Genomic DNA, 24,608 nt, shown 5'->3' with positions numbered 1-24,608 from the left:
TTGTAAAAAGGACGAGTAGGCACGCTAAATTTAGTAAAATTGGGATTAGGCATGACGACCCGTGGGCCTTGACACTATTGTGAACTTCTCAACCCGACCCGACACAAAACAGAGTGGGTTTGGCATGGACCGGGCCCGTTAAGGCCCATGACCCACAAGCTTGTCCTGAAGCCAAACCTGACCCACCCCACAACCATCTTTAAACTTTAAACTGAGCTACAAATTTGAGTAAATAATTAATAAAATTACCGGATATAGGAGAGGTTCTGCACTGGATTGGATTGAATCTCGTCTGCATTAATTAATAAAACTCTGTACCTCAAAATGAACCAACAATGATGCATTTTCGATAAAAGAAACGGACGAAAGGGAAGCTTTTCTGACAGATTCAACCAGTTTGGAAGGCTGAAACAGATTCATGCATCTCAAATCCAAATCTCAGCATAACTTCAGTTTTGGCTATGAAAACATGATTTTAATTCCACAAAAGTTGGACCGAAGAATTAGGCCGAAAATCGGAATACACGACATACAACTGTAGTTTCTAAACAAACCTAGAACAAGAGACAACTAAAAACACTCAGATAATTAATTAACAGCAACCATCAGCTGTACTAAAACTAAACTACAAATCCTGATTAGTCCTAATAATAAACCAGTAATCCAAAGCTAATGTGAAGCTAAAAACCTACTTGTAACAAACCTAGGTGTAAATCTGTGGATCATTAAATTGAAAATACAAATACAGATGTGAGTGAAAAGAAAAAAAACTAAAGGTCAGATTTTTTTTCAGCCAGAAATCTCTAGATTTGAAGGCTATCATCATCATCATCATCAAAATCATCAGAATCACCTTCCGGGGTTGATACGTTATTATGGTCAGCTTCGAGGTCCATTGGATCGAGATGGATAGAGTTCATCGAAGGCAAGTTTTCGGTATGGAATGAAGGGGGTGGTGGAGATGTGAAGTTTACCTTGTTGTGTACTCCTCCATAACCACCTCCGCCGTCTGGTACTTGGTGGTTGTTAACGATGGGTGGTGGCATAGCGGGGGTTACGGGTTCGACGACCCGCTGCTTCTTGGGTTTCTGCTCTTGATGGTGGCCCGGTAAGAAACTCCCCAGCACCACCTGATGGGAAATAGAGCAGTACTAGATTAAGTCCCGTGCAGTGCATGCATGGATATTTTAAAATTATTTTGATCAATTTTTTTAATACTATGTCATATATATGTGTGACTGGAATATATTTCTCCCTAAAGTTACTGCATAATTAATAAATCTTGAACATACACCTTTAATAATAATACGTATTACGGAGTATGCAATTTCGATTGAAACAATAATATGATTGAAACACTAATTTTAACAAAATATTCGATATACTAATATGCTGATTTGACCAAACTATTGAGTAATACATTTTCCATTTATTAATATAACGATTTGATTAAAATATTGATAAAAATCATTTTAAGCAAATTATTATTACTGGCATATATTATTTTCATTATCTATAAACAAACATTTTTTCTATACATAAACAATTAATAAAAAAAAGATAGAAATAAAAGAACAAAAAAAAACATAGATTTTTTAGGAAATTATTTTTGGCAGGAAAATTTTACACCAGGAAGTGACACGTGTCACCCTGATAAATTTACCTGAACGGGGCTAGCAGCAACGAGTAGACCAGCAAGTCCTCCACCTAATACACGACCGTCAGGACCTGCTAGTGAGACACTCATGCCTCCGGATCTGCTCTTCATTATCGCGTTATCAGTAGGCATAAATGATCCAGACAATGAAAGTATCTCAAAACGACCCTACAGGATAAATAAAACGCTTCATAAAAATATGTAAAATCATCATACACAGTTTATGCACCATAAAAGAAATGCAACTTCACTTCATCATAGATAAGGAAAAGAAGGCGTACTTCATATGTTAGAGTGCCACCGGAACAATTAGGCTGGCGGAGGGTGACATTAGAGATTGAACCACTTGCAGAGAGAACACATATAGCACGGGATTCTTGCTGTGAAAATGATAGAACCTTCATCGCAATATCCTGATCATGAGAAGAAAAAAAAATTAGTACATGATCAGAGATAATTGTTTGTTTAAAAGAGTAGGCCTAGATATGCACATAGCATATAGATAGGGGTAGAAGTTCGGGTCAGGTTCGGGTTTGGTTTTGGGTTGATTCAGTTGTGTCAAAAAAATATCAGAAATATTGTAAAACTAAATATTCCTACAAAATATGATAAATGGGTCGATTTCAGGTCATTCGGGTTCGGTTCAGGTCGGGTTCGAGTTTCTCTCAGTAACTTCAGGTCGGGTTCGAGTTTCTCTCGGTAACTTCAGGTCGGGTTCGAGTCGGGTTATCGGGTCGTGCCAAGAATTTCTTGCATTAGAAAACATACGAATCCACCGACATATTAGCAAGCAATTATTCTAAACGACAAGAGCTCAATCAACACAGAACACATATTCGGAAAACTTACTAGGGTAAAAAACAAGGTGTAAAATTCAGAGGTTTAAGGAACTAGGGGATTTTAGTCACATTATCTTCTCAGAAAGAACACTCTTTTGGTCACTCTATTGCATTTGCAATTATCTGATGAAGAATGGTGTAGACGTGCAAGTGTACACCAACCATTCCCGGGCACTTCTAGACAATAAAAACGCATTTCAGAAGTGTAAAGCTTAGTTACTCAGACTCGGGTACCCATGTCGGACACGGGTACATGTCCAGCGTCCGTACCCATGTCCGAGTGTCGAGGATCCGACACGGGTACTTGAGGTAAAATGAAGAGTCCAAGTAACACAGGTGTAAAGATGAATGTTTTTTGTTGTAAGATTTGTAACAATGTAAACTTCAGGTTAATCATTGTGTTTAGAACTAGATAGCCTACACAACTTTCTTTAGCTTGGGCTGTAGTCAATGATCAGTATACTGAAACAGCTGAAGATTTTATGACGAACAGCAGCTATCCGTGGACTGAGGAAATATTAATTAACAAGAAAATTAAACATACCTCCCCGGCATTTACAGTGATCACATGGGGCGTGAAATTAGCACCGACGAAATATGCAAGTCGATCACCTGAATTAGCTTCATATATTAGTATTCTTCAACCAAAATACCAAATTTAAAGTTCTTCACAGGTATTAACTAGAGTATAAAACTGTGGGAAGATTGGATAACAGGTACAAAAGGAGACGCACGTGGATTTTAGGACACATATCTGACGTATATTCCTAGAATTCTCAAGTGGATTTCCTCTATTGACATCTCAGCAAGGGGTAGTCAATCGTTCATAGACAGAGTCAACAATTTAGGAATACTAAGGATACTAATGTCTTTTATCGACCACATACAAAGTTACAAACAACAGATACAAAGAGCACAGATGGAAGATAAACAGTTTGTAGAACTTTGACATCATTGCAAGCCATATGTATGATGTATGATGTATGGCGTATGATGTATGATGTATGGCGTATGATGTACGATGTATGATGTATCATCTATATGAGATATGCGCAAACAAGGTCCTCAATATTGTGGATATCTACGAGTATTAAGAAGCACTTTGAAAACTGAGAGAGGCGGATGGGTGAGGGTTGGATCAAATCCAATTAGATTAGATTGGATGAATTATTGAATCCAAATTATTAATGAAGTGAAAATGAATTTAGCAGCCTGTCCATAAGTCTTAAGTCTTAACTGGTTAGAAATAAACAATGCATACGTCTAGACCTCCCGTAATCCTGTATCCACACATGATGCTAATCTATTAGTTTAGCCAAATCCCCTCGTATCTCTCCAACATGTGAACCATATTGAAATTTGACCAGAAATTGGTTTGACAGTTGAGATCATTAAAAATAAACAGAGTTAACAGACTAAGGATTAAACGAACACAACACAACAGGGAAGCAATTGCCAAAATAACACCACATAGCTCCACCATTAGTAGCATATATCGGATCATTACTTCTGTCAAACCAAAATTAGCCACAGCTGATTCCATAATAGAGTTCACAAAAGGTTGGATCTTCAGATTTATAGATGTGACTTAGGTTCAAATTCATATACTGTAGTTTCCTTACAAGTTGATAGCTATGAAGTAACATATATCATCCTTGATGGAATTTGCTAAGATGATAGACACATATGTATCTCTAATGAAGCTTGATTAGTGTTAATTTTAACTTAAATCAAATTCGATGCTAGATTTCATTCTACTATCTAATACCAGATGATCCTGGACAAAAAGATTAGCACCTTGATTCCATATATGAACATAACCAAATTGAACACTCCTCTTTAACCTCCGTAGTCGGACAATTTCATACCACACTCACATGTCTTGAAAATTAACCAGTACACGAATTTGGTAAATTGTCGATTCAACGAATGTGAAACAATTTAAGTTATAATTTAGAAATGATCCTTTAGGGGGACGGGGGGAGACAGAGCGAAAAAAGGAATATCCTGTTTCAGGAATCTAACCTCCATTTCACTAAACATTAACTGAAATACACAGAAAGAACAACAAAAACAAACTGCAGTAAAACTAAAAACATTGCAGCAAAACTAAAACAAATTGCAGTAAAACTAAAAACATTGCAGCAAAACTAAAACAAACTGCAGTAAAACTAAAAACATTGCAGCAAAACTAAAACAAACTGCAGTAAACTTAAAAACATAGCAGCAAAACTAAAACAAATTGCAGTATAAAAAAAACACCAATAACTACTAATTGATTTAAATAGTGATGCAAAAAGTACCTAAACTCTCAGTCTGGACAGATTCCACTTTATGTGCCTTCTTTATATTCTGGAAAGGCCTTGCCCTAGGCTGTTTCCAACCTGAAAAGTCTCCACTAAGAGGAATTGAAGCCGAAATCGGCATAGGCGACAATGCGGCCGCAGCAGCAGCAGCACCATCAGGCCCATACTTCCTAGGCCTACCTCTTTTCTTCTTATCAGAAGAAGTAAAAGTGGGTACTCTTTCTCCTACACCTGCCATACTATTACTAACTGGTGGAGTAGCAGTTGCCATTGTTGGAGCTCCTAATTGGCTCATAGGGTTATTTTCACCCCTAGCTGTTACACAGAAACCTTGAGTTCCTTCATTACCTTTCACAGTTACCCCTGAACTACTTATTTCCTCTTTACAAGCCTCCATGCATTAAAGTTTTAATCTTTCAATACAAAACAATAAGCCCCTTTTCTCAGAAACCTAAAACCCTAATTAAAGTCTCAATCTTTCAATACAAACAATAAACCCCTTTTCTCAGAAACCTAAAACCCTAATTAAAGTTTCAATCTTTCAACACAAAACCTAAAACCCTAATTACAAATTACGGTAAACCCAGAAAAATTTGCTACACTACCTTGAAAGATTTGAAGAACACAGGAAGAAGATCATGTATTGAGCTGAAAAGCAGCATTTACAGTACTAAAATATGGAAGATGATCAATTGCCCCAAAACCCAGAATCCCTTAGCCCAGAAAAGGTCAATCAATAACAACAAAACAAACCCAGAAAACCCAACTCAGTTACTGCTACAAATTAGGCAAAAACTCCCTTGTCTGAAAACCTGAAAATTTCTGAAAAAACCCAGAAATTTTTAGAAAAAAAAATCAAAAACTCAAAGATCTTTCCCTTTAAACCTAGAAATCAACAAAATCAGAATTTTTTTTCTAAAATATGGTTACCATTTGAACAAAATTAAGAAAAATAATAACAAAAATAGGAAAATTTGTGTAGCTTAACTTAGAAGGAAAAAAGATTTCAACATACTGCTGAACCTAGTTTTTTGAGTGTCTGAAAAACTACCCCCCAACTAGTTTAATTTTCTGGGTTTGCAGAAAAAGAGAAGAAAAAGGAAAGCAAAAATTAGAAAATTCCATAAATTGAAAAATTAAAATATTAACAAATTCAGAAGATAATAAAAAATTTGGAACTTTAATTAAATATTAGACCCATCTAAATTACAAAAAACGAAGATTTAATTATGGTTAAGAAAATGGTTCAAGTCCGTCTAGGGAATTTAATAAAGCAGGTATGAGTATTCAAAAAAGTTAAAAATAAAAATTCAAATATAATAAACAAAAAATAAAAAATATTGGGAAATATAATAAAATTAATTTCTTTTTCTGTTTTTTCATCTTCTTTTTTTCTTTAAAAAAAGTGTGCAAAATAATAAATTATATTTGCTGTAAAGTTAAGGTAAGAAGGCATGCCAAATTGCCAATTTTCCAAACTACTCTTCCTTTGTCTTTTGGGAGGATTAAAATAAAATTAAAAATAATAATCAAAGGTTGTTAATCATAATTTTAACCTTGTAATTAGTGATAATTTACCATAATTTGCCACTATGGAAAACATGAAATATTCAATTGAATCTTGAAGTTCAATCTTTGCGGCTAGGGATTTCTGGTACAGTTGTAGTGTACCTTTGGACTTGTTTTAAGGATCTATCTTGATCATCCCACCCAACCCCAACATAGTATAAAGAGAGTTTCAGCATTTATCTTGTTTGTGACTTTAATGACAAGAATTTTCACTTTGTAAAAGTTTGTATGTGATTGCACAACTTTAGGGAGTTATGTTTGCGACTTTCGGATATGTTTTTTATTAGGTATTTTATTATTCGGGTCTGATATACTCCACTCGGTATGAGATATGAGATATCCAAGCTGAAGTGTCAAAACTACAATCCCTGAAAAATTGAATCCCGCCATTTAGGGGAGATGAAGATTATTCGGGTTATATGCCAAGGGGGAAATATTGTAAGAAAATTGAGACAAAAATTCAAAATAAAGAAAATAATCATGTACGAAAAGTAAAAACAAAAATCTACTCATGTTAAAAGATTCTAAGAAATTTCCCAAAACCAAAATTTACGGCACTCAATCAACCAATATCTTTCTCATAATATTTGTTTAATCTGCCTTTAAAAGGAGTGTCATAATCATTAATTAGTATTCATTACTTAGAAAATTTCAAATAATCACTAATTTTTCTACATTTTCTCTTGGGTGACATCATTATTTTTGGAGTGAAGTGTACTCCAAACAAAGCAGATAGTGAAAATTTCCCAATAAAATACAAGTCATGTGATGACCACCTACCTAGGTGGAGTCTCCAATTAACTCTTCCAATATTTCAAACAATAAATCTCTAATTACCAAAATATAAAAAGAGAAAAAAGAAAAAAAAAAGCCAAAGATTATGCACATCACATGACACATAAATTGTGGGGCTAATTCGCCACATTTGCCGATTATGAACTGTCAAAATAGAAAGTATTTTACAACTTTAGAAATGACAAAAATTAAAGCAACAAAAAGAGATGAAGAATGCAGCATAGTAGTGTAATTTACAACTGCATGAAAGATGAAGAAGCCAATAGATATAGTTTGACTTATCTCCATCAATTTTGAAGTAACTATATAACTCTTTCCTTCCACGGACTCCATCCAAAATCAATAGTCACGTTCATAGTGTAATTTGAACAATGTGACAACAGATATAGTTTGACTTATCTCCATCAATTTGAGTAACTATATAACTCTTTCCTTCTATGAACTCCATCCAGAATCAATAGTTACGTTCATAGTGTAATTTGAACAATGTGACAACGAATAGTAATCTCATAGAAGGAATCTCATCTAAGATTCTAAGTTCTAAGATTTTCTATACCTTTACACTTGTACTGTTCTTTTTAGATGTGTGTTAGGCAGCACAAATCCAGCTCTTATTTCCTCAAATGAGTATTCAATCTCTTCATCAGTTTCTTCCACAGAATTATTATCACCATCATGAAAATCAGGTTGTCGAAGAGGCGCAGGTGTCATTGATGTGTGCATTGGAGCTGAAACTGTTGAAGGTGTTGCAGGTTCAGGAATATGCATTACTTTTGGAGTACAGTTTTCTTCACCTGTTGCAGTAGAAATTTTTGAGGGTGTTGTAAATATTTGCTGAGATGTTTCTTTTTGGTAGGCTGTTGTTTTCTGTTGAATGGCATTGTCGTCATCATAGAAGTCGTCGTGTGCTCGTTTTGATGCCGTGGAAGAAATGGGAGAGAAAGGTCTTCGAATTGCTGCTGGTTCTGTTTCACGACCGTTGAAGGTGAAGTTTCTGTCCAAAACTCTTTGAACTGCAAAAGCAGTAAAACAATATCATAAAGGAATCCTCTATCCCATTCTATGTCTCATAATCTCTAGTTGACCCACATTTGCATTTACCAATAACATCAAATAATTGATTAAGTTGATGACATGCCATAATTAGCAGGAGGTGGGAACAAGTTGAGAAGCAAAAATGGGACATGATCTCAACCAAGAAGTTACTGGCTCGACAGTAAAAACTGATGTGTTACCAAAATTGTTAATCCAACATCAAATTTTCTCAATGAAAAATTACCATTACCAGAGGAGTCTTCTCTGTACTATATTTTCGCCCAATGCATTTTTTCTTAATACTCCAGTTAAGAAATTGTATGCATCATGACAAAAGTGTATATATGGTTAAAGATGGCTGTGGGGGCCGACCCCATCCGGCACAAAAAGCCCATCCCGGCACGAGCACAAAGTCATGGGCCAGGACTGGGCCGCATTTTTTTTGGAAAAGCACAACAAGGCACGGCACAACTCGACAAAGCACGCTAAATGTAGTAAAACTAGGCTTAGGCACGACAGCCTGGGCCCTGTTTTGAAATTTTCGGCCCGACCCAGCCCGACAAGATGTAGAGATGGCTTGGGATGGGCCCGGCCCGAAGCCCAACCCGTCCCACGGCCATCTTTATATATGGTACACCACAGGATTAGAAAAATCACACCATCAGATGCAGGGGCCACAAATTTGCATCAGAAATATGGGAGTATCCAAAAAAAGACTTACCAGCTATGTTGTCATCTTTTCTAGAAGGCCGGAAATTTGGTGTTCCTCTGCCTGAATGAGATGAATCGGGCCTAGGTGTTTGATGTACATTTCCTCCAATAGGTGTTCCTCTAGCTGATTGAGATGAGTTAGGCCTAGGTGTTTGAAGCAAATTATTTCCTCCAACAGAAACCCTTCTACCATTTCCTGCTCCCGTAGAAATTCTAGAACTTTTCTTTGCAGACTTCATCGGGCTGGGTTTAGAGCCAAAAAGTACCTCTTGTTCCGCAATCAGTTGCCCTTGAAGTTTCTTTTGTTCCTAAAATCAGATATGATAAATGCATGGTTATATAAACTTTCTTTTGACATTTGATTTTTCAGTCTCCAAAAATACAAATTGAAACGAATCTAACAAGATACACGATAATCTTTGTTCTTACACGTAAATGACCAAGCAAACTGGACAACTTTTGAGGAAGGAGGGAGTAGTAAGACAAGGTAAAGACTATGTATCAGAATTAAGAAGGAAAAGAAAGAATTTAATGCTCTTCATACCCGCTGTCGTTTCTTGTCTTGTTCCTTGTCCTGTCGTAATATAATGTACTCCTCGAGCATAGAAAGAAGATGAGTCTGATCGATACATCAACAAGTGTTACATTGAAATTAATAATCAGGTTGAAAAGGACAAATATAACAAATTTACAATTAAGACTTCCTTTGCAAAGGTATATATACTTACACCATCATATAGGAACTCGAGACCTCTTTCTTCCTCCCAATTTTGAGTTTTTGCAGCCAGAGCCTCCACCATCCCTACATGGAATCAAGCATAATGTAAATCATATGAAATTGGTTGTTAAACCAGCCAGCAACAGATCAGTCAGTTGAAACAGATATTTGCAAACACTACACACCGTTAACAGTTGAAAACCTTAAACTTGGAACTTTTGAACAGCTACAGAATCATATATCAACTACATCCCTAATTATCATGTTGATCAACCAGAAATTGAACTGGCTAACCTCATATCATATCTCAACTACTACGTACATTCCTAATTATCACGTTGCCAACCAGAGTTTAAGCTGGTTATCTCATATCTGTCAGCCTATCTGGTTCATTTACTTTTAGTACATTTATAAATATTCTTCTTAAAATGTACATACTAGTGATATTGCAAAATGATTTCATAGTCCCACCATTAAAATTGGGGACTCCTTTCAGCCCTCTAACCTTTATTACGTTTCATTCTAGTGAATCATGCATTGAAAACAATACAGCATAATTTAATACCTGGAAGCTTAGTAACTAAAGTTCGAGCTTTCTCTGCACGTTTGAGAATAAGATGAGAACCTCTTCCTGTATTGTATCGATTTTCATCCTGAAATAGAAATGAAGCACTGGTCAACACTTTAAAAACATAATAACAGAAGAAGCAAGTTATGGGAAAACCAAGAAAACTACCATATTATATTGTTCAAGCCATTCCTCCTCCTCACAGGCAGATAACCACTTCTCAACTCTTTCCAAAATTTCTTTGCGGCTAAATGCTTCTTCTTTGACCTTAGAAACGTCTAGTTCCATTTGTTCGAGGACAGAAGTAGGGTCCAAAGCTCCTATACAAAAGAGGGTTAAACATTGTGGGAAAACAAATCAGCACAAAATAGTAAAATAAACATTAAAAAGCCCAACAGCAAGTTACCTGATTCTATTGCCTCAATGAGATTCTCTGTTTCGCCATCTAATACAGGAATTATATGTGTCTTCCGGCAAATTTCACCTAGCTCTGTCCTCTTCTTCAAGACAAGCTCTTTCAACTTACTAGATTTCAGCGCTTCTAACCTGGAAACTTCAGCCTCAACCTGCACAAGTACATAAATTTATTTTAGGTGAGATCAACCATTCCTAAACCATCTGAAGATAAGAGGGGTTTGTAACTCACATATTTAATAAAATCTGCTGAAAGCATGTTGGGGTCAGTTATCTCGTCCTCTGAAGCAGCAATATTGCATGTAACATGTTGAAAAGCTTGTTGTTCATCAACTGGTGTATCCATCAGATTCCAGAGCTCCAGCAACATAGTAGCAAGATCTTGGAGCTGCACAAGTTAAATTAACGAAACAGAACAGATTAGCCAATAAGACATTCACTTACAAGAAAAATAATCCAAAATATTAAGTTTATATACCCTCTGTCTTCTCTGAAGCTTAAGCTCCCTCAAACTCTTTATGGAAGACTCCAGTTGTTGAAGTGTTTGAGTACTTATACTGTAGTTTTCTTCAGAATCAGCTAAACTAGGATGAAGTTCTTTAACAGTTTCCTTAATGTCCAATCCAAGGACAGAGCACAATGAGCTCACTTCAGTATGGTACTCCAGGACTTGTTTCATGCGATCACTCTGCAAGTTGATGAACGAGTAAGATCACGAAAAAATGTTATAGACTATAGGTTTTACTTCTAGATAAATCAACACAGCCTGAACCTTTAAATTGAAGAGAAAGAAGCATAATTAATTAAAAAAAACAAATGTACCTTCTCCTTTTGCAAGGAATGCAGCTGTTTTTGCAATTCTTCAAGCCTTCTTAGAGTTAAATCGTTGTCATCCGCAACTGCCTTTGAGCAATCATATCCAGTCGACCCATAAATTGCGGTGGACACCAGCTGAATCTGTCTAATGACCTCGAGAAATTGATTCTTCCTGTCTGCTTTTCTTTTCCGCATCTCTTCTAGTCCAGAAAGAATGGAGTTGAGTTCCTCTTTTAAGCTTCCAGCCTTTTGCTCAGTCTGAATTGCATAACTCAATTAATAAATCCCTTATGCATTGTCATTAACAGATACTGTACGAAAGAAAATGTTCCCCTCCCTGATTTTATTAGAACTGATCAAAGATTTAATTCTAAAATCTAAATGCATCTTCTTAATCAAGTTTTTGAATCTAGAAAGATTCATCAAGGGTCAGTCTGAATTGCATAACTCAATTAATTCATCCCTCATGCATTGTCATTAACAGATACTGTACGGAAGAAATGTTCCCCTCCCTGATTTAATTAGAACTGATCAAATATTTAATTCTAAAATCTAAATGCATCTTCTTAATCAAGTCTTTGAATCTAAAAAGATTCATCAAGGGCGTTAAATAGAATTGCTTTGATAATGGTAAATGACAACTGACAAGAGTAGCATGCAACTCTTTTGGAAATGAAAATGTAGCTTATATACATCACATCTTGGAGGAATTAGATGAAGCTCTTTGAAACAAGAAATCATACTCAAGCATTATAAAAGAACTAAAGGTGACTAATCCTTAATTATATCAACTCTTACTTGTCTGATATGTACAGGAAGCTCTCCGATTGCAGAACAAATGGCTGCAAGTTCTGCCTCTGAATCAGCTATAGCTTGTCGTAGCTGAGCTCTCGAGCGGTTAGCCACATCTACTTTTCTCCTGTATACATCTAGGCATTCTTGTTCAAGCTCAAGTAACATCTTATCCCTGGCTGTTTCAGACTCGCCCACCTCATTCCAAATTATCTAAATATAAACACATGGAACAAAGTCAATCCCATGAAAATCACAGTAATCCGAACAACTATCCTTGAATCGCTAATCGCTAATAGCAATAGCTTATAGTATTATACCATACCTGAAGTTCATACAAAAGAGAACCACAAGTGGTTTCCGCTTGTGAAAGAGCATCATTCTGTATACCACCCATCGTAAAGAGCTCTCTTTAACCACCAAACGTATTGACCTGCAGCAGGAACATTGAGAGATATAAGCAAAGAGAAATTAACAAATTAGGAAAGTAAAAGAACTGCATTTGAAAATTGAACCAATATTGAACTCTAATATGGTTGCACTCGGGTGCACAATGCGCAAGTACCACAAGAGCACGACAACTATACAATTCAACCAAACCCAATAAGAAGTACCTAAATTCCTACAACAGAAACTACCCAGAAGAGCTGAAATTTTGACTCAATAAGCTTAAATTACCACTATTGTCACTAATTTGCACGAGACCGCACTAAGTTACGAAATATAAACTCGATTTCCTACATGGAATAAAATCCAGTTGATGTATTCAAGAAGCTGCTAAACCAAAGGCATTTATGACAAAATCTATGAGCTACTATTGTAAATCTAGCACCCTACAATTGCATATTTGCACGGAATCACTTTAATTCAATCAAACCCCATAATAAGTACCCAAATTCCTACAACAGAAACTACTCAGAAGAGCTCAAAATTTGACTCAATAAGCTCAAATTACCACTGCTATCACTAATTTGGCCTAAAGAGGTACGAGCCCGCACTAAGTTACGATAATATAAGCTCGATTTCCTACCTGGAATAAAATCCAGTTGATGTATTCAAGAAGCTGCTAAACCAAAGGCACTTATGACAAAATCTATGAGCTACTATTGTAATCTAGCACCCTATAATTGCGCCGAATCACTTTAATCATCATAAAAACACATTATTACGCATCACAAATAAAAATTTAAAATCAGTAACCGCAACAAAAAGGCAACATTATAGTGAAAAATGCAAAGCAACAGTTTCATATTAACAGAAAAATAATTAAAATAATAATAATAATAATAATAATAATAATAATAATAATAATAATAATAATAATAATAATAATAATAATAATAATAATAATAATAATAATAATAATAATAATAATAATAATAATAATAATAATAAGCAAACCCTAATTGCGGAAGATGAGAAAATGCAGATTAGGCAACATTTCCAATTCAGATCAGATCTTCTTGACACAAATGCATAAACATTCGAATTCCGTACTACATTTCCCAGATTATGAACAAAAATTAACAAAAAAAAACCTAAATAATGGCAAACAACGGGTAGAATTAAAGAAAGTTAGGGTTTCGGGAGCTCTAATTTAGCTCGATTGAAATAATATTTAGCTAATTGCAAGTTTGGTAGAAAAACAAGCTAAAAATAGTAATTTTAGGAAGAAAATATATACCGACAGAAAGCGAAAAAATCGGGGGAGGAGGATTAAGAGGTTAATTGAAACACTAACCTTGTACGGAAAATCAAATTGAGGAAAAATGTCGGCGAAATTTGCAGAGTAGGAGAGAGAAAAATGTGGTTGGGGAGATGATGACTGATGAGAAGGTAATACTAGGTATGGGAGATTGAGAGAGGGAAACACTGTTTTTTTGAGAAATTCGACCGTTACAGAGGAGGAAAAGGGGGGAGCGTTGGATTTGGATTATTGAATTAGGAGATGGGATTAAAGATGTTTATGGCCTTATGGGTCGGGTCGGGCCGGGCCGGACTTCAAGCCGAGTTCACGTGTCTGTATGGGCTTAAAAAATGCTAAATTCACTTGTTATGTGTCGGGCCATGCCAAAATTAAAAAAATGTGGCTCAGATACGACTTAAGTCCACGTTCCCTCGTGTCGGGTCAGGTCGTTGTGCCTAAGCTTAACTTTACTCAACTTAACGTGATTTGTCGTCTCGTGTCGTGATTTTTCGTGCTTCTTTTAAAATAAATTGTGGATCGGGCTCAGCCCACTGGCTAAGACTTCATACTCATGCCAGACTGTGCTTTTTTCGCGCCTGTGTCGAGTCTTGTCCTGGGCTTGCCTAGCTAAGTGACATCTTTAAATGGGAGGGGTCTTTTATTTGGATAATTTATACACATTCTTGTAAAAGATAGATTGCGAGAGATCATGCTTAGTCACCCATTTCATACCCCAATATTGTACTACTCGTAATAAATATGGTATGACAGTTAAGTGCGTGAAGTTATATCAGATGGTTTTATAGTAGACTAGCTGTCTATTTTAATATTAATTCACCACCTGGAAATGGAAAATGAGAGGATTTAGAAATTGAAATTTTCGGCGAAGAAGTGGAGATACAGGAAACTACCCTTGATCGTGACACCTGTTGGGACCCTAGAAGGCCACCCTGATCTCTTGTGTAGACTTAAGAAGAAGATTCCGTCGAACTAGTGTTTATGCACGCGATGCGAAGAATCAGAAACAAGTGAAGGCAAAGCAACAGAAGTATCAACATCCATGTTGGAAGCGGATGAAAGGCGAGGTGAGTTGAGAGAGGAGGTGGTCGACGGTAGGGGAATCTTAGAACTGGTCGTAGTCAACGACCATCTACAAGATACATAACTGGAGTTGAGGGACTAGAGAGAGCATTTCAATTAGAAGGGCGTCTAGAAAAGAGCTCAACCGATCTTCAATTTACTCTTGCTCGCCATTTCAGGAATTTAACATCCTTTTATTCTTTGATTTCTGACCTGGTTTTAGAATTCAAAAAGTAGGACGAGAAAGTTTATTTTTCCCTAGACAAAAATCTTTGTATTTTTAAAAGTGGAATAGTCATTGGTAAGCACGTGTTTTTTCTTATTTTCTTTGTCCAATAAAATCATAGTTTCTAAATGCAGATGATTTTTTCTTTATACACACATGGAAATACCAAAACTACCCTTTCTCCCAACAAAAAGTTACTTTTGCCTCTCTCAGTCAACCTCTCCATTCTCCAACCATTTTCCTGGCATTCTAGCTCTTCATTTCTACCCAGTCATTTCTCATCCTCCTATTACTGCAACAATGTTTAGGAATGCGGCGAATCAAAGCAACCACGAGAAACATCGTAAATAAGCATCACAGTACGAAATACAACGTCTGAACACGCCGTACAATGGATAGTTAGTTATTTAGTTACTGGTAGTGCAGATTACTTCAGATGGCACAAACATCTGGTTTATCACCAAGGAAGAAACTTCCCTCAGATACAGCAATGATCAGACAAAATATTTCTGGATAAGTCAAGACCACCAATTAGTAAACTAAAGTCTTAAATATAATGTGCATTAATCCAAATTTAAACAACTAATTAACCAAGTAATTGTTCTTAAGAAGCACATGCAGATTATTCCTCTATCCAAATGCTGCATCACTGCTACACTGTCAGATCCATGGAGAATATTTGTACAGCTGAGCTTGGATCGAAAATCATTATCCAATCATATCCATTTATATACGAAAATTTCAATTACACGGTGTACTTTACAAAGGATTTTCAGAACGAGAATCACGAACTTACTATCAACTCAACAGATGAATGAGAATGTCTCATTCAAGAATACAAGATCATTACCAGACTTCAGAAACTTTAGGGCTCATTAGGTATCACTAAAAGTTTCCAGTTTTTAGTTTTTGGGTTTTCAAAGTCATACAATTTAGATTGAATCATAAAAAAAATAGTCATACATATAATAATTATGTTGATTTTGAAAACTGACAACAAAAAACGTGAAACCACTTTTTGTGGTTTTCATATTTTGATTTTTAGTTTTAAAAAAAATGGAAACAAAAAACGATACCAAACGGACTTACGGACCCTAAAAGGCAGAGTTTTGGTTACCTTCAAACTCTCTTCTGATAAGTTCAAGCATAAACTCATTCCATGTATCAACAGGCCCCGGCATACACCAATGCAAGCAATCTTGTGGAGGTGGATGCCCTTTCGGGCTCCTCTTCGTGATCTTGTTCGGGTCAAGGTTCCGGTATGGACCCGGATGACCATCATGACGGTACTTAAAAGCTTCTGTAATATCCATCAACTTCAATTTTGATTTATTTGTCCGGTTCTTAACAGCCCGGTAGAAGCCCGTAGTTTGTTTATCATGCATGATATTCGTGTACTCGTGCTCCACGACTTGACCCGGCATTAACGGACTATCCTTCCCCGTGCATGATCCACCGGTGTTCCACGCACCATTCTCGTAGTGATCAGGTGAATAAGATGTTACTATGGTTAACCCTGTGTAGTTGGAATGAGTAGCCAAAGCAGTTAAGCTAGTCTCAGTAGATAGTTCAAATGCTTCAGTGGTGGTTATTTTCATTGGCTGATCATTTTCTGGTGGTGGGGTCCACAACTGTGTTCCAACGATCTCGTTGTTCAACAGATAGACTGAACGTTTGGGAAACCAATGGCCGTTGGAGAAGATGACCACGTCTGATTTTGGTGCGAGTTGCATGAAGGTTTCATCTGGAACGTCTAGGTGGATCTTGGTAATTCCGTCAGGAACGTAGCTGAAAGGTTCTGTAGTGTGATGTACAAGCCATGCAGACCAGAAACGGAGTATTGTTACCGACTTTGATTTGAAAATCCAGCGTTGCATGAGGCGGCTTCCATGATTCTCTGGAACTTCAACCTAACAACCATGAAGATAAAACTTATGAGAAAAGTACGCACAATAATCTTAGGGGTGGCAATTCCGGTCAATGGGTCAGGTTTGGGTTTGGTTTCGGGTGGATTTCGGGTTGTGTAAAAAAATATCAGAAATATTGTAAAACTTAATATTATTACAAAATATGAATGGTCAAATCAGTTCGATTTCAGGGTTCGGTTCAAGTCAGGTTCGGGTTTCTATCAGTAACTTCAGGTCGGGTTCGAGTCTGGTTATCGGGTTGGATCAGGGATTACCAGCCAAGCAATCTTCCAGTCGAAAAGAAAGCAGCGATAAAGAAAAGACTGAGTTTACCTGCCATAGTATGCACAAAAGAGACTCCATCTGGTTTCGAGCAACAGAATCACCAACAAAAGTGATAGTTTTCCCACTCATCAACTCCAAAAATTTGGTGGCGTTAAATCTTGGGAGTTCACAATGCGATGGTTTCCATCTCCAGTTCTCGTACTCTTTGTCCGGCCTGCCATTTCCTTGGCAATTTTGGTTCTGACTAAGGATAGGGCACGTGTTGTTTGTGTACAAAGGCCCCACAGAATCATAGTACCATTGCCCGTCATACAGATCCCAATCTACAAGTTTAACAGCGAAAATAGAAATTAAAATTCGAACTGAAATTATTTGATCACATCCTGACTTCAACAATTTACACTTAGAAACAACCAAAGATACCATGATTAAGTGCAGTACTGCACAGAGAACTACAAATAATCAGGCGATCACAATTCACACATCGCAAAAAAGTGCAATCAAGAATTACAATATAGAGCTGTTCTTAAGTTCATAACCAGCCTAATCTGACCCGAACAGATTCAGGCTGGTTTAGACCGTCATTTTCCAAAATGGGTGAACTTTTCGGTTTAATGCTTAGGCCAAAATGGGAGAACTTTTATTAGCTCGGACTGACCCATGATCAGACCCAAGAGGAAAGATAGGAAGGATGGAGAAAATCAGTTTGAAAAGTCAATACAGATTGGCTAATGCTGCACACAAGCTCCTTCGAAAAGAGTCCAAATTGTGTCAATTATGAAATCCGGCTGCTACACTGCTAGTGTTGGAAAACTTGGAATATGACTCGAACATGTCTTTAATATCACATTATGGTAAACTACTGTAGTAATTTGATCATAATGTAATTCGTGATAATCTAAGTAGAAAACTCGTGTTTGTCCTGTCATCCGTAAAAACAATTTGTTGGACAGTACTTAATACAAATACCACACACTGTACTAATTCCGAAACCCCAAATGCTGTAATTAAGCATCTGTTTCTTTTTAACAACCAACTTTTAGTCAACTGGCAAATCTAAAGAACATGTAAGCAAGCATACTTTACAAATGCATTACTAGTTAAAGGTTGGTGACCCTTGAACCAAATTTAAAGAAAACACGACCAAACATAAGCAGAAATATACACAAGAAGGTAAACTGGTAAAATAATTTAAGGCAATAATACTAACCTGAATCATCAGAACTTTCACTGCTTGCAGTTTGACTATCAGAACTTTCACTGCTTTCTGTTTGACTTGGAACAAGTTCAGTTACTTCTGTAGACGCCGCCTCCTCCGCCTCCACCTCCGCTTCTGACACCTCATCATGGACCAATTTAATTACATGGCCACCTTCATGGGATTCAACTGAATTTGAATCTTCTGCAAGAGTAGCCTCAAAAAAAGACTTTGGAGTAACCAAGCGATAATCAGGTCGTGACAATATAATACAAGAATTCCAGGTTACGCATACTGTAAGTAACACGACCAAAATTGCAATAGAAGAGGCTACCCTTCGATAGTTTGAGGAGATAGAATAGTCTCTGGACTTAGCTGAAACCATGGCTGCAAACTTGTGTTTTCTGAATTAAACCAACCATTAATACTTTATTTCTTCAGCTAGAGTATGCACCATGCCTTCCTAAGCAGCACATGGAAATTATGCTTCCATCTAATCATGCCGAGGTGCCGACGGCTTGCTCTAATCAGACAGCTAAATTAATGCAACTAGACAAAGAAAAATCAATGCAAACTGATAGAGATATGCAACAGCTTGGATTAAATAATTATTATATTAAGCAGCAGCCTAATGACATGAAGGAAATTCAATAATAGAATAAGGACATAAAATAAGAAATTATTTTTTTAATATATCGTGTAGAACTGGATAACCTACAAGAAGCTTTCTGGAGTTCAACATCCATATAACCAAGTTACAAACTCAACAAGTTATCTGCTATTTCGCGTTAAAATTCACCCTTCTCAAACAAGACACATTTCCTCTACAATGTAAATATGCCAAATGACCTAAAAAGGTAAAGAACAAACCCTGCCTTTTCTCCTATAACAGTAATTGAATAATACTTTACAAGTATTTGTTGTGATAATGAGAAAGTGCAAAGTATCAGAGGCTACCTAGCTATTGAAGCATATACCGCTGTCAGTTAAACGGAAGAGTTTTGGTTACCCTCGAACTCTCGCCTTATAACCTCAAGCATAAGCTCATTCCATGTATCAACTGGTCCTGGCATACACCAATGGAGGCAATCTTGTGGTGGTGGCTTCCCATCAAGGCCTCGCTTCGTGATTTTATTCGGGTCAGGGTTCCGGTATGGACCCGGATGACCATCGTGTCGATATGAAAAAGGCTCGGTGATGTCCAAAAACTTCATTTTCGAACCGTTTGTCTGCTTTTTAACAGCCTGGTAAAAACCAGTCACCTGTTTCTCATGCATGGTATTAGTAAACTCATTTTTCAACAACTGACCAGGCAAAATAGGTCTCTCTTTTCCAGTACATGATCCACCAGTATTCCATGCACCACCCTCGTAATGATCAGGCGAATAAGCCCGGAGAATGGTAAGTCCGGTAAATTTAGGGTGTGTAGCCATGGCAGTCAAGCTTGTCTCAACAGAAATTCCGAATGCTTCAACGTTAGTTATCTTCATTGGCTGCTGCTGCTTTTTTGGTGGGGACCACAACTGGGTTCCTACTATCTGATTATTTAGCATGTAGACCGATTGCTTCGCGAACCAATGACCAGAAGAAAGGACAACGACATCAAATTTCGGGATGTCTTGCATGAAAACTTCATCTGGGACATCAAGGTGCAGCTTGACAACTCCCTCTGGAACCTCGCCAAAAGGTTCTGATGTTTGATGGACAAGCCATGAGGACCAAATCCGAACTATCATAACCGACTTTGATTTGAAAAACCAGCGATGCATATGTTTGTTCCCTCGGTTTTTGGGAGCTTCAACCTATAACAATGATGAAATGAAGAACTTAGCAAAACAGAATCACAATTACTAACATATTACAAGTTTACAACACAATCTGGCTGGTGCCACAAATTGAATACCACAAAATGGTGCACACACACACACACAAATAGAGGCTCACAGTTATCTTAAAGAAAACAGGTCTATTTCACACTAATTTAAAGCTGGTCAAAACTGGTTGATACAAGTCATACAACCCAGTTCAGTTAATTAGGCCCTTTTGCACTAGACCAGATCGTATTTTACCGGGTTTTGGCAGAGGCCGGAAAATCTGGCTCAGCCCAGTCCATAATGGGCCAGCTGCTTTTGCGGCAGCTGAGATCATGATCAGCTCTAACACGGAGAAGGAAATCCATGTGAAGAGAATGCTAATTAACACGGGAAGAAAAAAAGGACAGTAGGGATCATAAAAGAAGAAGAAAAACTACAAGAACATATGCAGTTTACCTGCCACAATAAGCACATAAGAGATTCCATCTGGTTTCTTGCAACTGAATCGCCAACAAAAGCCAGAGTCTTTCCGCTCATCAACTCCAGAAATTTGGTTGCGTTAAACCTTGGAAGTTCACACTGAGCTGGCTTCCATCTCCAGCTCTCATATTCCTTGTCAGCCCTCCCATTGCCTTGACAATTTTGCAATTGAGTGATAACAGGGCATGAATTGTTTGTGTACAATGGTCCAGCGGAATCATAGAACCATTCGCCATGATACAAATCACACTCTGAAAAAAAAATCAACATGAATGCACATTAAGACCAACCAATTTCAAGAGCATCTGAAAGCTAGTCAAAACAGTATATTCAAGAGCATTATAAGGCTGGCATATTTACCAGCATTACAGATTATTTCAGATTACAATAATCAATATTTACAATCTGCATTTGCACACTGCCCAGTGACCACTCGAAAAAGGCTAGTTTCTATACGCTTCGGAGCACACAACTCAACAAATCATTTATTTAATTAAAAACTACTTAGTATAAATTTATTTTGCACATGTCAGAATCTGCTGCATTCCAAATCCTACAACAGCGTCTGACCAACCAAAGGTGCCTAGTTCATTCAATGCATCATACAAAGAGACAACAGAAACTCAAACATATTCTCTTAACGGGCATTGTATATTTGGATAGTGACTTCACTACTTCAGGAGTCAAAGATTTGATGTACTAAAGACGTATCACAACTCACCCTACTCACACAGAAGACCTAAAGGGTGGGTATGGCTTACCAAGAAAGTATGTTATCTAGGAAAAACAAATCACACAGCCATTTTTTTAGTTTACTGTATAGGTTATCTACTACTCCGTAAAATACTTCAACAGGATAACAGGTTTTAGTTATTCTTGTATTTTTTTAACATAAGATGTTTTAAATTCCTTCAATTAACATTTCTTACTCAATTCTTCTCTCCCTTCACGTTTACAGTTCGCTTTTCTTGTCAAACATCACCGACAAACACAGCATTCTTTATTTGTCAGCCTCTCAAGCAGATGTTGAAAAGCATCAAAAAGTATTAGCGGACATCATAATAGCATTAAGCATTGGAAGAATTTGACTCAGAAGTTAAAAATAAACCATGAACAAAATAAGTATGACAAGCAGCATGAAGAAACACAGTGGAAAGCTGAAAGACATTGACAGAGACTAGGGGCACAACAGCTACCTGAATCAACCGAAGCTTTGCTGTGAGTGTTGCCAAGTGTAGTCTCTGATGCAGACAATTCAGCTGAGGCAGCATTGTTCAATTCATCTTTAGTCAAATCTCCTTCATCCATTGGTATAGGGTTCTTCGTGGCTTGTTCCCTCGGCATTGTATCACTACCAGAAGACACGGAAGGCTCCTGTTTCTGGCCACCTTCACCATTTCCACTTTTCCCTCCTTCAACACTTTCATTTTGGCTACTTTCAGCATTTTCATTTTGACCATTTTCATTTTGATCATTTCCAGTTGTATTATCATACTTCGGCATATCTATACCACTAACATTTGCCTTATCCTCATCGCGAAATTCACTCCCATTAACAATTCCCAATGACACTGACAAATCCAGACCACTCGTCTGATCGATCCCATAAAAGTAGCTCCGAACAACAGTCCCAACTGGGTATGACAACAAGATCCAAGAAGGCAAAATAAAGAAAACAACCAGTACCCCAACTCTGATTACTATGGACGACAGCCCTCGTGGGTAATTCGATGTGGGCCCGGATGAAGCCATTTCTACAATCTAGTATCTTCTCTACACTAAATCAACCATCAATAGATCCCAACCTTCCTTGTTTTTGCTCCAAAAATGATGTTTTCTAATAATGATTGTAACTGCCAATTTTAGCAATAATAACCTAATCTAGAATATAAATTAAAAAGAAACTCTAGATAGGATGTCACAATTAACCACCAATTTCAAATTATATACCCAATAATAGCAGATAACCACCTTCAATCACTTGGGAAGAACTTCAAATCAAAAAAATCCCTGCAAATTATAAGAGAACTCAATATTCAATCCATGAACATGAAAACCTAAATATCAACAATTTTAACATAATCATTTCCAAACAGTAAAGACCCACCATGATTATCCATCATAATTACTGAAAAATCACTTAATTCAACCATAATTAACGTCAACTTTTCCAATAATTGCAAATTTCACGCCACAAACTTATAAATCAGCAAAAAAACGTATTCAAAACAAATCAAATTGCATTTCCAACCAAAATCGCAAAGAATTAAATCCAACAAAATGATGGAAGAGAAGAACAAACCTGTAACTGAAATCAAAACCCCAGATGCAATGTGAGCCGTGAAAGCAGAGAAAACAAGCCCAGAAATATTATAAATTAGAGACAGAGGAGTATGAATTCAGTAGTAGTAGCAGGAACGAGATCTAAAATCAATTAAAAATGAGGGGTTTTCTTTGATTTGAGCAAGTGATCTCAGATTCCAGACAAACGTGAAGCGTAGTGTGTTTTCTCCTCTAAAGAATTTCGAACCAGTACTTTTCCAGCTTTCGGACACACGGTTTTGACTTTTTTTATTGTTTTTTTTTTTAATTATCGAATGAGCTACCAGGACAAATAAATTACAAATGGTAATAATTAGAACCAGGATTCGAACTTATGACCAACCGTAATTATTTCATTAATACAAATCCTTCATGAGTTGTGTGATTTGTAATACGGAGTACAGAGTATTTCGTATTACATTATCCAGTGAAATCAAAGAAGAGAAAACGAAGAAAATAAAAGGGAGAGAAAGAATTCCGTATGAAGAGATGAAATAGATGGGAGAATGCAAAATGAACAACGGTTACTCGTTTTCTTAATTTTATTTTGTAAAAGGATAAATTAATAAGAACGATACACGAATAAAGATCGGGATTTTGATTAGTAATGGAAGGTCATCGAGTTTACATGAACTTTTTTCCATTGCTAGCATGAGGATGGCTCGGCAAGATACAGTTTAAACTCAATTTTAAAGCACAAGTACCCGGAAATTCTCTAACCGTTATAGGTTATACAGTTGGTTGTATTTGTGCATGATACAACAAAGGCTATTTCTTTACTCGTGCACTTGTACATTGTGAACACATAAGCATTAAAATAATCTTGGGTGAACCACTTGTACCTTGCAATATACAAATCGTACGATGAGGATCATCATTCTAAAATATGTATTACATACGTCTAAGAATTACACATATCATTTGCCTATATTACTAAATTGAAGGTAGTTAACAGACACAAATTGGTTGATAACTCACTTTGTAGCTTGGAGGTCACAAGGTCGAGCTCTATTATGTGCTAGATGCTTCAGAGTGACTCAAGCGTAGACTTGCGTAACTGAGCCGACTAACCTACAGGTAGATAGGTACTGATTTAGTAGGGTTGATATTTCGACCTAATGATCAAGATTTAGTGTTTATACATGATATGTCTAGGTTCGAATCACAGCTTTCCCATTTGTAATTTATATGACTTCGAGCTTATTAACAATTAAAAAAAACCAAAAAAAAAAAACATATGCAAAGTATGGAGTGATGGGAGGTCCCACTTGACACGATCAAAGCGATAATAATGGTATTGGGTCATTGGAAAATTAGGTACATAACGTATATTCCATTGCTCCATGTTTACCGTTATTGGAAATGGGCCAACTTTTTAGGGCCCGACCC

General features: G+C 36.8%; 4 protein-coding genes across 7 annotated transcripts; all 4 read right to left on the bottom strand.

Moving 5' to 3' along the window:
- Window positions 1-453: 453 nt before the first annotated feature.
- Window positions 454-6,079, bottom strand: LOC110782403 (AT-hook motif nuclear-localized protein 7). The gene is made up of 5 exons (XM_021986555.2): window positions 4,800-6,079; window positions 3,041-3,108; window positions 1,939-2,070; window positions 1,664-1,825; window positions 454-1,130 (listed from the first exon to the last, which is right to left on the bottom strand). Exons 1-5 carry the CDS (start codon window positions 5,197-5,199, stop codon window positions 804-806), a joined length of 1,089 nt encoding a protein of 362 aa, XP_021842247.2. The 5' UTR covers window positions 5,200-6,079; the 3' UTR covers window positions 454-803.
- Window positions 6,080-7,263: 1,184 nt separating this feature from the next.
- Window positions 7,264-14,139, bottom strand: LOC110782401 (65-kDa microtubule-associated protein 3). Of its 4 annotated transcripts, none has more exons than XM_021986553.2 (13): window positions 13,962-14,139; window positions 12,546-12,653; window positions 12,227-12,433; window positions 11,435-11,686; window positions 11,091-11,300; window positions 10,845-11,000; window positions 10,605-10,764; window positions 10,367-10,518; window positions 10,196-10,283; window positions 9,641-9,714; window positions 9,457-9,531; window positions 8,923-9,220; window positions 7,264-8,179 (listed from the first exon to the last, which is right to left on the bottom strand). In XM_021986553.2, the coding sequence occupies exons 2-13, from the start codon at window positions 12,615-12,617 to the stop codon at window positions 7,725-7,727; spliced, it is 2,199 nt and encodes a 732-aa protein (XP_021842245.2). In that variant the 5' UTR covers window positions 12,618-12,653; window positions 13,962-14,139; the 3' UTR covers window positions 7,264-7,724. The 4 variants fall into 4 exon arrangements, with proteins under 4 accessions (XP_021842245.2, XP_056694238.1, XP_056694237.1 ...); XM_056838260.1 differs by lacking the exon at window positions 13,962-14,139 and adding an exon at window positions 13,622-13,758; XM_056838259.1 differs by lacking the exon at window positions 13,962-14,139 and adding an exon at window positions 13,176-13,540.
- Window positions 14,140-16,150: 2,011 nt separating this feature from the next.
- Window positions 16,151-19,130, bottom strand: LOC110782402 (protein trichome birefringence-like 18). The gene is made up of 3 exons (XM_021986554.2): window positions 18,616-19,130; window positions 17,454-17,728; window positions 16,151-17,123 (listed from the first exon to the last, which is right to left on the bottom strand). Exons 1-3 carry the CDS (start codon window positions 18,986-18,988, stop codon window positions 16,308-16,310), a joined length of 1,464 nt encoding a protein of 487 aa, XP_021842246.2. The 5' UTR covers window positions 18,989-19,130; the 3' UTR covers window positions 16,151-16,307.
- A 145-nt stretch (window positions 19,131-19,275) lies between these two features.
- Window positions 19,276-23,445, bottom strand: LOC110782400 (protein YLS7). Its single transcript, XM_021986551.2, has 4 exons — window positions 23,200-23,445; window positions 22,094-22,907; window positions 20,874-21,148; window positions 19,276-20,405 (listed from the first exon to the last, which is right to left on the bottom strand). The coding sequence occupies exons 2-4, from the start codon at window positions 22,647-22,649 to the stop codon at window positions 19,590-19,592; spliced, it is 1,647 nt and encodes a 548-aa protein (XP_021842243.2). The 5' UTR covers window positions 22,650-22,907; window positions 23,200-23,445; the 3' UTR covers window positions 19,276-19,589.
- Window positions 23,446-24,608: the final 1,163 nt, after the last annotated feature.

Source organism: Spinacia oleracea, chromosome 3, assembly GCF_020520425.1.
Source record: "Spinacia oleracea cultivar Varoflay chromosome 3, BTI_SOV_V1, whole genome shotgun sequence".
NCBI classification, from domain to species: domain Eukaryota; kingdom Viridiplantae; phylum Streptophyta; class Magnoliopsida; order Caryophyllales; family Amaranthaceae; genus Spinacia; species Spinacia oleracea.
The sequence above is the reverse complement of the archived record's forward strand: the minus strand, read 5'-3'. Positions and strand labels throughout refer to the sequence as shown.

What these genes read in the sequence shown, in the direction of transcription:
- LOC110782403 (XM_021986555.2), bottom strand. Translation starts at nt 5,199, where the DNA reads ATGGAGGCTTGTAAAGAGGAAATAAGTAGTTCAGGGGTAACTGTGAAA. An exon ending in TGTCCAGACTGAGAGTTTAG is followed by an intron (nt 3,109 to 4,799) that starts GTACTTTTTGCA and finishes AAGCTAATTCAG; the next exon opens with GTGATCGACTTGCATATTTC. An exon ending in TTGCTGCTAGCCCCGTTCAG is followed by an intron (nt 1,131 to 1,663) that starts GTAAATTTATCA and finishes ATTTCCCATCAG; the next exon opens with GTGGTGCTGGGGAGTTTCTT.
- LOC110782401 (XM_021986553.2), bottom strand. Translation starts at nt 12,617, where the DNA reads ATGGGTGGTATACAGAATGATGCTCTTTCACAAGCGGAAACCACTTGT. An exon ending in GGCTTGAACAATATAATATG is followed by an intron (nt 10,284 to 10,366) that starts GTAGTTTTCTTG and finishes TTTCTATTTCAG; the next exon opens with GATGAAAATCGATACAATAC. An exon ending in TTTAGTTACTAAGCTTCCAG is followed by an intron (nt 9,715 to 10,195) that starts GTATTAAATTAT and finishes GATTCCATGTAG; the next exon opens with GGATGGTGGAGGCTCTGGCT.
- LOC110782402 (XM_021986554.2), bottom strand. Translation starts at nt 18,988, where the DNA reads ATGGTTTCAGCTAAGTCCAGAGACTATTCTATCTCCTCAAACTATCGA. An exon ending in TGAAAGTTCTGATGATTCAG is followed by an intron (nt 17,729 to 18,615) that starts GTTAGTATTATT and finishes TTAAACTTGTAG; the next exon opens with ATTGGGATCTGTATGACGGG. An exon ending in TTTTGTGCATACTATGGCAG is followed by an intron (nt 17,124 to 17,453) that starts GTAAACTCAGTC and finishes CATGGTTGTTAG; the next exon opens with GTTGAAGTTCCAGAGAATCA.
- LOC110782400 (XM_021986551.2), bottom strand. Translation starts at nt 22,649, where the DNA reads ATGGCTTCATCCGGGCCCACATCGAATTACCCACGAGGGCTGTCGTCC. An exon ending in CAAAGCTTCGGTTGATTCAG is followed by an intron (nt 21,149 to 22,093) that starts GTAGCTGTTGTG and finishes TTTTTTTTTCAG; the next exon opens with AGTGTGATTTGTATCATGGC. An exon ending in TTATGTGCTTATTGTGGCAG is followed by an intron (nt 20,406 to 20,873) that starts GTAAACTGCATA and finishes TCATTGTTATAG; the next exon opens with GTTGAAGCTCCCAAAAACCG.